General features: G+C 37.4%; 1 protein-coding gene across 2 annotated transcripts in view; it reads right to left on the reverse strand.

Moving 5' to 3' along the window:
* The window catches only part of hivep1 (HIVEP zinc finger 1), an 82,054-nt gene extending 70,963 nt beyond the window's left edge, over positions 1 to 11,091 (reverse strand). For both annotated transcript variants that reach the window (XM_015357700.2, XM_015357699.2), the window contains exons 1-2: positions 10,985 to 11,091; positions 7,626 to 7,800 (exon numbers count right to left, since the gene is read on the reverse strand). In XM_015357700.2, coding sequence (XP_015213186.2) covers positions 7,626 to 7,665 — 40 coding nt within the window. In that variant the 5' untranslated portion in view covers positions 7,666 to 7,800; positions 10,985 to 11,091. The remainder of the gene's footprint in view (positions 1 to 7,625; positions 7,801 to 10,984) is intronic.
* Positions 11,092 to 12,886: the final 1,795 nt, after the last annotated feature.

Genomic DNA, 12,886 nt, shown 5'->3' on the forward strand with positions numbered 1-12,886 from the left:
GGCAGTGAAACAGCTGCACTGAGTTGGTGGATGAAATAAGACAAGGTCATTCCTCTAAAAACCCCTAAGGGGAAAATGTAACCATCTATTTTATTTGAAGACATGCATGCTCATTTGCTTCCAGTTAAAGATTACAAAAGCTAGCAATTAATATTCTGACATTCTGTCTGTGCAGTGCACTGCAAAAAAGAAAAGGCATAAGTTAAGAAAGCTATGGACTAACAAGACAAATTCAGGGAGTACTGACAGACTGACAGGAACTGGTCCAGTCCCAGTATGACCTGCTTGGTCAAAGTGTTTTTGCAGTTCCAATCACAGGTCTCAGTTAACATGTTTCAGAAAATGTGAAGCTGCATTGGATGTTTAAGATTTCCTCACACGTTTTCCTAAGAATGTTTTCCAGGCTTTGACACCAAAGCTACTTTACTTCACTTAGTCAAATATTTAGATCAGCTCGGCGTGGGCTTGTGTGAAAAGAAAGCCTGAAGAAACTGAGGTGTAAACCCCAGAGTGCACGAGTCTGATCACAATTCACAAACAGCTCTAGCGTAGTCTGAGCTGGCATATCATTGAACATTTCATTTCCCAAGATAAACATTGGGAATTCTGCTAGCACCTTTCAGAAATCCAGCAGTCATTAGAATCATCTTGGAAGGCTATGTTTTAAATAGCGCACCACAACATTCAAAATTTCACTCATAACTTGTTAAGTACCATGTTACTTTATTAGTTTAAAAATGCTTTCTTTAAAGAAGCGATTACACTTTCATTTTCTTATTATAATAATCTTTGTGTTTAAAAAATGAGCTCTCCCAATGACCTTTATTCATAACCAATGTAAAGAAAGCATAAAGTATCAGTATATACAGTTTATTATTATTCAAATAATAATGCTGATAAAGAACAAGCAGTCAAAAAGTTACTATACAAACCCAGTTTTCAGACTTTGAAAGCTTACAGAGTTTATTTTTTAATCAGACAGAATTCTATTTTTTTAGAATTCTGACAGATGTTGATTGTTTTCCCTATAATGTGAGAAATGTGATCCCACTTCTGCTCAAATACTTTACATGCACAATTACACACTAGCTGTGTGGGTAACACCAGTTTACTGACATCAATAAAATAACAGATACATGCTTACATAATATGGTTATTACTGTAAAAAGATTTGATTAATATTAACGGCAGCATACCAAAAAGTTTTTTCCAATTTCCATCAAGTGATTTATTCACCTTACTTGAACATATTTATTATACAATCCCCCTTGATTTGTAGGATATGCAATTAGAAAGCTCTGTTCACACAATCTGGTGAAAAAATGTATAATATGTTTTGTTATTCAAAAAAATAATGGGCTGCCATTTTAAATTACTAATATGTCTGTCCTCTTCCAACCTCAGCTAATCTAAAATAAGATTAATTATTTTGATTAGCTCATCAATTATCTGGTAATCTTAATTCAATTTCCTGCAACATTTTGATGTCATAACAGAAACAGATAGATCATGATAGCAACCATAAGCACCTTTGGGAAATATTTTTCTAATTCAACATTTTTCCTGTTACTGACAGATCAGTGCAATTTTCAGTAAAGCAATTTCATTATGTCAGAAATAAATAATATATTTAGAACTAAATACTGTTTTGTTCTCCTGCAGACATTAACTGTTTAATATGCAAAGTACTCCCCAAAGTTCTCACTAATGGTAGTTCTCACTGATTTGCTAGCTTTTGAAAAGACCAGAGGCAGACAAGAACTGAGGTGTGTGATTTAAAAATCATAACACTATTTCAGCTGAAACACTTAAGTGAATACAATGGCTTAAATGGAACTATCCAGAAACTTCTGTATTTTGGCAAAGCTCTCTTGTATTCATTAAAACTGCTCTTGATAAAAAGAAAAAATGTATAGCACTTTACTGCAGAAACAATGCAGAACAGGGTGTGTTTTGTGCTGGGATAGTGTAAAGCTGAGTATCCCTTTATCCCACATAAAACAGATCCTAATACAAAAGACTTTGATGGAACTTGATACATGACGTCATGCCAAGAGGATTACATAATATGTTTGGTCCCAGACTGACCAATCAGAAATAGTATTCTCTCCTATTACATAGAGTGTATTTTGTAGGCAACATGGAATATAGCCATCATAACAGAATCCAAAAGCACATTAATGCACAGAATGGCTCATATGTATATTTGTAATACTTAAGATACTGCTTAGTAGTAGGAAATCTACACTGAAATCTGTTTATAAACTGCATGTTTAGAAACCATTTTAAGTGTGATTAGCAAGGTGTTTCTACAGTGCAATTATCTGTTCCTTCCCCTATGAAATATCCAGGAATGGCTTTGATTCAAACACTCCAACAAACGTGAAATAAGCCATTTGGAAGGTGAAGCACTAACTAGAGCCCAACCTAAAGAAAGCATGAGAATGAAATGGTACTTGAGTTGTATGAATCTGTAATTTCTCCTGCTTATGAAAGATAAGATAAGCAGCTGGGAGCACAGGGTTCAAATTATGCCTTATTCAGAGAAGACACAAAAGGCATACTGTGCTTCAGTTCACCTGCCAATCTCAATATGAACAGTAGAGAAGACGAAAAAATAAACATTTGCTACATATTTATTTTCCAGAGTGAGTTTGATTAAAGTTATAAGTAGTATTTTTTTGTTTATAGAAAATAAAGCAGGATTACTCACTGTTACAAGTACATTCAGGGTTCATCCTTATGATTTTTTCTTTCTTATCAACAACCAAACCAACAGATTCACTGACTATGTGCTTGGGACACATTTAATGTGAAGTGCAAACAAATTAATACAAAACAAATCACTGGCATGCTACTTTTGAATCACTGTCATACAGGAAATGATGCTATATTGTTCCTCTCATGTTTTTTGTAATTTCTATACATACTGTACACAATTCACTTAATTTAAAGTGTCCAGGACATTTTTTCTTCCAATTGCTACAGCAAAAGGAATAATACAACTATAAAATGCATCGTGAACAATTTTGCAAATAAATACACTCATATCTGTCTACAAATACCTAATTGTCAAACTTCATGAACATATTCCATAATAAGAGACTGAAACACAAAACTGAACAAAACTAAATTAAACTCAAGACATTCTCATGGTTTAAAGGTACATACAAATACTGTAGGATTAAATTATTTTCATTGAAATATATTTCTTCTAAAATCAATATGGTTTTAATGCTGAAGTATTAGATTATAAGCTTATATGATAGTTAAAAAAACTCCTTATAGTGCATATAGTTTGTTTTTATTTACTAAACCTCCTTATAGTGCATAGTTTAAAAACAAGAAAAATGTTAATAAAAGTCAAGAACAAACTTTGTCATACAAACAAATACAAACATGCAAACTGGCAAATATATTTCTTTTACACAGGTAAGGTATTTTGCCATTATTTGTCAAAAAAGAGTAGGCTATATTTATGTTCAGCAATACAGAAACATTAAATTATAATAAAACATTGTTTTGTTTTAAACTAGGTACAGAGACACTTTTCAGAAATGCTTGGGTTTTTTTCAGTTGGACATACGGATGAGTTCCTGGGTTTTGGCTTCCTGGAATCCTGAGTCCAGATGATGAGCTTCTGTAGCAGGGTCCTGAGCCTGCTCACTAAAGCTCAGCTCAGGAGATCTGGCAGTTGCACATGTCTACATCATGGTTGAACCGCGATTCATAGGCATCCATTGAGAAACAGCTGAATGCGAAATTTGGCTTTAAAATCTTAAAATAACTACGACAGTACGAATGGCCTCCCATCATCTGTGAACCGTTTTATACCTTGTTCGCATAAGGGAGCAATGGTATCGACCGAAATGAACTTCCAGCAATAGTCATCAGAATTATGTCTCCCTAATCAACTGCTTCATGCCAGCCTTTTGCAAAGCCTGTGCATTAAAATTACAACCTTTATTACACTTTAAAGGTCATTTCTCGATTGAATAGTACATCAAAAGCTCACTCAACCTGAATATGCAAACATTGCCAATTGGTCATTAATCTTTTGAGCTTTTCTGTTAAGATTTTGATTCCACGTTCAGGAGAGCACACTTTGGGTTACAATCAAGAAGGTGATAAGCCATTATATTGTCCCAGGTAAAAGTTCCCTGGTATCTTTGTTTATTTCCTCTTGACTTAAATTACATCAAGCTGGTCTCAAAGCAATTAAATTTGGAATTAAGTACTCACATGCACTGACTTGCTGTGGGTACACTGAGGGTTACTTGTGAAATCTATTATGTTACAACAGCAGTAAAGGCTGCTACTGTTACATTGTTTTATTTTTTTCTGATTCATTAAACTGGTTTACTGACATGATCATTGCATAACCATTACAGAAGGCAATATTGTCAGAATGCCTCTTTCCCTCATTTGCATACACTGAAGGTAATTCATTACAAAATGATTATGGTAAATGGCTTTTACATACTCAAGTGCTGGCAATAACCGCATAGGCCTGTCAATGGGAAAAGTTTAATATTTTATGCAATTTTCACATGACTACTATGTCAGTATTTGACATGATAATTGTATCAATGTTAAAAGATACTGTATACATTAAATGTTGCTGTGTCAGAAAAGCACTTTGGTGAAATCTGGGGACAATTTTCATTTCTGACATTAATGTACTGTAGGTACACATCAACTTGACTGAAATAGTTAAGGGTGCTGTCAGGAGAGGGGGGCTTACAGCTCTTTTGTTGGCCAATAAGTATATTCTACAAAATCGTCATTTCACAGTTTATATCATGATACAAGACAAAGGCTGAAGCTCTTAAGCTCAACAGAAAACAAAACTAGAAATCTTTGTCAGAAGCAGGATGGGGAAACACAGCAAAGCCCTGTGGACTCGTGCAGCTCCTGTGTGTTTATATACTGTACAGGTATGTGCCCTATACTTCCTTGCTACTTGATCTGTAGGACACATCTAATGTCAAAAATCCTAAAAGATTTTACATTTTCATTGCTTTCATTAATAGTGTTTTCCCCTAAAATGATTTATTGATTAGTTATCTAATAATGCCTGTGATGATCATATTAGAATAGGACTTTCTTTACCTCTCAAAGCAAGTCTGTTGTGTTATGTGTGTTGTTTTTGTTCAAAAGCTCATTCATTGCTTGTGTTGTAACCTGTCCCAAAATAAACTGTTTCATTTGCTGTGTTTCGAGTTTAGCTGCTGACATGGGTTCTGAGTTTTATGGGTGAAATGTACTCAGCGCCCACTGTTTGACTCCAGATGTGTGTCTGTCTTATATGCCGAGGAAAGCCTCCTTGGTACAGAAAAGCCTGTATGACTATTGTTAGTTCTGTTTTTTTCTAAGATTTTATAAAACTGAAAAATTTATGTATTAATTTACAAGCCATTCTAACAATTGCATGCACTTTTTTGCACTATGGGTCATGGGTGTCAGGAATAAAATGATCCAGTCTTAGTTAAATCCATTCTGGTCTTCTACAGGTTCATCTTCCTTGTGTTTCTAATTAATTTAGCTGGTGAAGAAATTACTCCTCTACCCCACTGCTTTAGGATCCATAAGAATAAAAGACACTATACAAATGTAAAAAACGTATTACTCCTTAATATAAAAGATACTGAAAGTATCAACATTTTAACTGGGAAAAATAAGCTAAGCACTTATAGATAAATAATGAACATTTTAGATATTATAACATTTACAGTACTGTATACAGTATGTGCTTATATTAAAGTATAGCTTTAATACATCATCTACTTTGCTCAATATATACTGTATTTTAAAATTAAGTATCCAGTTTTATTGAACCTTTACCATGCACCTGGTACAAGTAATAGGATCTAAATATATTTCAACTATGATACTTACAATGGACTGCAAAACACTAACATGCATGAATTACTTAATCATGTATTGCTTGAAATTTTGTTTTTTGTTTCTATATATAGCAACAAAGTATACAATTTGAAAGCTTCTGGGTAAAGACATTAGGCTGTATTAAAAATACTGTAAATTTCAGAAAAACACACATTATATTCTCAAATTCTAATAGCATAACCAAACACCAGCATAAGTAAGAGAGTATTTGAAATAAGCAAATGATTTAATTTCACTAAACATGTTTGATCCTTGGCACAAGTATATTTCAGTATTTTATACTGAGGTTGTAAAATATTTCTAAATATGTGTGTATAATAACATGTTTTGAGAATTGGGCATTTTTAAACAAGGAAGAAAGTACGTTTAAAAAATACACTTCAGAAAAAAAAATCACGTTTCATAGGCTTTCAAACTGCACATTTTCTGTTCATGTTCTATGTCATTGAACTTCACTGCATCAGTAGGCATTAATGCTTTGGATTTTGGAACAAAAGAGCGTTACCAAAAACAAATAAAATCCTCATTCTTATCCGCGCAAGCTCAATTTGAGTCACGCTCCATGCTTTGGACACTTTAAGGTAAGTTAAGGAATGAAACTGCAGTGGGACAATAACAAGGCAAGTTAGTCAGAATGTAAATAGAACCTCCAGTGCTGCAACAGAGGAGACTCCCAACTTCCTCCTGTCCGCAAGTGCGTCATGGAACATTCCAAACAGACAACTAAACTTCACAACCAAAACACACTCCGCAGGCTCTCAGCTGACCTGGGCTGGAACACCACAGGGACCATCTGTAGCTTTTCCACTCTCCTTTGCAAAGTCATTATTGAAAACATGCACTGTTGCACCCCTTCAGCTGCAACTCTTTAATTATATTAATCAGCTCTTTTTAGTGTAGTTTAATGAAGTTATACCAAGTGTATTACAATGAATTATATATTTTTTTACGCTACACTATGTAAATTTCACTGTTAATATTACAATTAACTCAGTGTCTTTTATAAGGAGGCAGTAACACCAATTATTGGTAAAACTGTACTTTACTATCATGAACTAGCATTTGTCAGCTCATTGTTATTAGTTGAATAAAGAAATAGTACAACTGTCTTTCCCAATACAGTAACAAAACATGAGTATTTTCCAGAACTGCAGACCTTAATTTGACCTTCTAAATGTACATGTTTTGCTAAACTGCAACATAATTCACTGTTATTCCTGAAACAACTCATTTGAGAACCATAAGACCACGAATGAGACTCCTTTCTTACTAAAAAAGGGAAGCAAGACCACACATAAAGGCCGTCAAATTCCTGCATGTAAATGAGTTCTTAAATATTTTTTAAAAATGTTTCAATCTATGTTGCAACTTCTCAAAACAAAAAGCAGATTCGTGCTGTCAGTTATCATTTTGCATATACACGTTAAATATTTCAAAGCAATGATGCGAGAAACGTGAAATAAACAACGTTAAAACAAATAAAAAAAATATCTATATAATGTCCAGTTATAGCACTGCAATCATTGTTAATCCAGAAACCCAGAACTGTTGTAGGCTCAGTCTTTGCAATGTTTAATTATCTGAATAATCTGAATATGTGTAAGTTGAACACATATTGTTGCTGAAAGAGTGACAGATCTGGCACGCTGGATGTTTTCAGCTGGAAAACATTCAATGGACCCTTTAATAAGTACAGGAGGTGTACGACACCCACTTACCCTTCAGGTTTTTTGGATGATTCTGTTTTGTTCGTGGCATGATTCCTCTGGTCACAGGCGCAGATATGGGTGCGTCATTGCCTTGCTTGCGAATTTTCGGCTGAGGAAGAGTGAAGCCCCCTAGCTCCCACCTCCCCCGCCGCCCCGGGTCACTGTCGGGTCAATGTCGGCTTGTCTGGTGGGAAGAGAAGAAGCAATCCGATAAGCACCTCATCGATGAAACACCCTCATCCTGTAGTGGTCTTTTTCACCAGAACATGCCACATGTGCTTTCCAAAGTGTACAAATGCACAAAAGCATACAGCATTGATCAGAAACAAATAAATTGTTAAATAGTCCATTTTATAGTTGAGGTGACTCAAAAATGAAGACATTTAGATCCCTAATGTATGGATTTAATGGCTTGCACAGTGAAAAGCTGGTTCATATTGCGAACCCAGTAATATAAGGACATTATTCTCTTCATACAGAAAATAACCCTAATAATGAAATCCCTAGACACAGCTTAGTCTTCTTATTTCTTCCCACTTAAAACATGAACATTAACATTTCTGCACCAGTTTTATTTTATGGGGCCTAGAGCTAATGCTTCATGTGAATCAGAGTTGGGCCTGTGACTTCACCATGTGAAAATAATGATTCTGTCCCCATACTGTTTGCATATATGTGTGCAAATTTTCATCCACAGCCACATGCAGCAGAGACCAAGATCCACTGAATCCATTATCTATTGAATGCTGCAGTCAAACAGAAGATCCTACTGTGAATTAAATTAAAGCCTGTCGACTAAACCTGTTTGCTCTTCCTAAAATAACTAAAGAACTGAAAGAACACACTTCTTACAGCAGCTTTAAACAAGAAGTGTTCAATGCAGACTTAATTTGCATTGGAGTAAACGCCGCTAAATACAGTGACCTTGTCTAGACTCGAAAAAGTTAATGAACCAAGAAACTCCAGTGTTTATATAAGTGTTACTTAGGCAGGGACTTACACAGGGCATTTACTATAACTGTCTGAAAGATAAGCTCTCAGTCTTGACCTGTGTTCCCACTTCAGCAACTCAGCGGAAAAAAAAAACAGGTTCTGTAGTACTCTGAAAATCTCTTGGCAGGAAAGGTAATACAAGCAGGCCCTCTCATATAAAATATTAAAAGAACAACGATGGGTAACTGCATCAAGGCTACACAGAATGCAGGGAGAATGAGGGAAAGTTCTTTTCAGATGGGGCTGGGTGGGTGTACAGGTTACAGTACATTATACAGTAATTGCAAATACAGTACCACGCCCTGTGTGTGACATACTGTAAATCTAACCCATGCAGCTTTTGCAAAACTAATGCCGCAGTTAAAGGAATCTGATGGATTTACTACAAGCTGCAGACCTTCTACTGTGCCTAATGTACACTCCTAAAAATACACTCAGTTTTGCAACACAATGGATCTGAACTCCAACCTTTTAATTGTCGGCCGTTCTTATTCCCTCCTTAGATACAATTTATAGCGTATGTACAAACATCAGACAATAGTACTGAACTGTGCCAGCTTCCTTGCAACCTCTCTAATAGTTTTCGAATGAGCCCTGAACATTAACCTCGAATGACAATGAGCCGAATAAAACTGAAAACTAAAAATAGTCATGAACAAACCAATGCATAAAACGCGAGCTGAAAATAATTTTATTTTACATGGCAGACAGGAGAGACGATTTTTTTTTGTTTGCTTTAATATTTGTAAGCCGCAGCAATGACATCATTTCACTAGGGAAACAGCGCTGCTGGAAGGCCAGGGGTTTTACAGAAAACGTTGAAGTCTAAACAACACAAGCAGATGCAACTGTTTTTAATGGAAAATTACATCCCATCTAAAATTACCCGTGTAAACTAAAATTGTACCGGAAGATAAAACAAATGGCCATTTGGGAAATGCTTTCATTTTTAAAGCAATGATTTATTGCAATGCTTTCATTTTAAAGCAAATATTGATAACCGAATTGAAATAGCTGAATGTTGAGTGAACGCTGACAGAACCACCAAAGCGAAAAATGGAGTGATCGGATATCTTATTCATAATTATAAAGGGCAAGAAACACATTAAATGATTTTCGAAATACACACGCCAAATGAGAAATGTTGAAGCAACAAAGCATGGGAAGAGAGGTTATTAAACTTGCGCAAACCGTTAATAATTCTGATTCACACTGATTCAGTTTTTTTTGTGCAAAAGCATCTCCTACAGTTAGAAAATAATCCCACTGAATTAATACAGCAGATGCTACTACTACCGCTGCTAAAATAACAATAACAAGGGAAGCCCATTATGGCAATGGACATGACTGGAGTGATGAGGCATTTTCCTTTCAGCTGTTTAACATACCGATATAAAACACACACACAAAAATGTATTTGTATTTTTGAAAAGACATGAAAGAGAGGCGCTTCCTTTGTCGGTTTGTCGGCGCTGTGTGCAATTTCCACATTCCTCCCCCCCCAAATCCTAGAGCTACGATGGGGGCGGGCAGAGCCCGTTTTGGCACAGGGGCAGCTGTGCAGGACGCACCTGCCCCTGCAGCAGTCGGAGAGGGGGGTGGTAGTGCGCGACAATGGAGGCATAGCAGTCGCCCAATGTTCTTTTTTTTAATGTTGAATTAGACTTGTTTTGGCGTGGTGTCTGAATGACCGGGGCACACGCGTCTGCCCTCCCCGCCTCTCTCCACCACATGCCCGGAGAGCTGCGCAGAGCCGGGCACAGCGCAGACGTCCTCCGTGCATGTCACCAGGCGCGCACGGAAAGCGGTTAAGGGGAGGAGCCGGGGAAAACCCCTCCGTATCAGGGACTACGAACAGGCGCTTCCCAGTTCGTCAAACGCGACACGGCTCGCCAATTCGCAGCAACAAGGCTGCCCCGCACCCCATCCGGAATGAAAAACCCAAACTCTGCCTGAGCCCACCCCGTTTACCCAGCGTGACAGGCTAAAGACAGAAGTCCCCCCCCCTCCGTGCGCTGGAGGAAATGCTGCAGGGAGTCTCGGCACCAAAACAACGCACCTTGTCGGACTGTGCGCTGCGCTAGGCTGCACACTACCGCCGTGGCCCCTGTCCACCTACGGCATCCCTGAGCAGAGCATGCTCAGGTCTCGGATCGTGCCATGCCTATTAGCCCACGGTTACAAAAACACGATAGTTATTTCTCGCAGAGCAGAAAAAAAAACCCGACGCGCGTCTGCGCCCGACTTGAACCTTGTGTACAGCGTCGCTGTAACAGCACGGGCATCCAAAACTGCACCCCCGCATCCGAATCGCAACACGGCGTTTCTTTAAACGAAAATGGCAACGCTTACAAACCTTAAGGATTCATACTTACGAGCGTGAGCTTTATGAATCTCGGGGCTTTGTTTTGTTTTACGGCGAACCTTTACGGTAAAATTGAGAAAGGTCCGCTTTCCCCTTTACCTCCTCTCTCACTTTCTATTGCAGGAAACAGGCAGGCCCACTGACGTCATCGGGGGTCCCGTAACCGCCTCTCAACTGCAGAAAGTCTAAAGGAGGGGGCCCGCGACGGCCGCACCACAACTTTATTGAAACAGCGTTTAGACGCGCTTCTTTGGCTAAACTCATCTTCCCTTCTTTTTGAAAGCCATGTTACATCTTGACTCAAGGGATTTTTTTTTGTTTGCCTTCTCAGAACGCAAATTATTGAATTTCCTAGCGTGTCGTGTACCGCCGTCCCCCCTCGATGCATCCCTTTTGCACATAGTTTTGCACTGACGGTTATCCCGGAGGTTCCTTGTTGTCAGGTCACGTTGTGTCCCTCACTGCAGACTGGGCTTTCCCATTCAGATCTCCCTTAATCCAACCCTTTGCTGTGCAACGTTGTTACGCTCCACTTCGCTTTCATTAAAAATATCCTCTGAAATAGAAACCATTTTCCTTCTGTTGCACAACACATCACCGATCACCAGAATGAATTCAGCAGATTAATGTGCGCTCCAAACCAAAGGTCAAAGATTGTTTTTTTTGTTAATTTTGACCGTTTGTCAGATATCACGCTTTGTCTTGGATATTTTACAGCGTCAGGTTGCAAAGCTCTTATTGGTTTTACGACATCGGCTGTTTTTTTCATGAATGAGGAAGGTAGTAAGATTCTCGTCTTACATGAAATACGGAGTTACAAAGCATTGCGAGAATTATATAAATCACAGTATTTACTGTTCTACAAATTCTCACGAGATTCATGCAGTCTTGGATTTTCCAAGTTTAAATGACTGATACATTTTTAAAATATTACGCTTGTGAATAATGCTGCACATTTTTATTAAACATTGAAATGATCAACACTGTAATACTGTAAATATTAAAAATGCACTTTGCACGCTACGTTCATCTAATGAAAACGAATCCATCAAATGCAATTATGATATAAAGTTTTTTACTAACTTAATTTTGCTATAGATAATAAACATTAATATTATGACTTGATGATGACAATGAACTCCATTTCGTGCGAATGTGCACGTTTTTTGGAGAAATTTGTTGAAAATACAGGTTGTTACAGATCTGCGGTCACCAATTACTTTGTCTTTGCAAACATCATACGTGTTGCAAAATAGAAATATGATTTCCAGAACCAGACCCCAAAGTCAGAGCTCCGCGATGCTGCTCCTAACATTCTTACATGCGGTGGGAGTCATCGTTAGTGATGTTTGTAGGGGAGCAACTTCACAGATCTCAATGCGGGTGGGGCCGTTTATCTGAATTAAATTTGTGAATAGTCACTCATACAAGTGCGCGGAAATAACGCAGAGATACCAATTAACCTACAGTAATCAGTCTGTCTTCGGGCGATGGGAGAAAACAGTGCAGAAGTTGTCTTCATATTTGGGTTATTGTCCAAAAATGTTTTTATCGTGAAAACGATGGTTGAAAATATAATACTTTTTCTGTGCGTTTGGTGTGTTTTGTTCACATACAGTATGGTCTGTACAAAGCTTTCTGTAAAATTATCATTTTATTAGCTCTGTCAGTTTAAAGAACTTTTAGCAGATCAAAATACAAGTGGTGACATTTGTGAGAATTAGAGTTCCATTTTAAATAGTTTTATTTGCATGGAATCCTTCTGTTACTTAACAATGCGCTTGTTAGCTGACAATGAACAGGACGTAATGTAGGAACATTACTGTATATGCAGCACACTACTGTAGGAATGCAAATCATTAATGTGATATTGGTGTTTTTCTTATACTGTCTCTGCATTCTCGCAGTGATC

This window comes from Lepisosteus oculatus, chromosome 10, assembly GCF_040954835.1.
Source record: "Lepisosteus oculatus isolate fLepOcu1 chromosome 10, fLepOcu1.hap2, whole genome shotgun sequence".
Classification (NCBI taxonomy): Eukaryota; Metazoa; Chordata; class Actinopteri; order Semionotiformes; family Lepisosteidae; genus Lepisosteus; species Lepisosteus oculatus.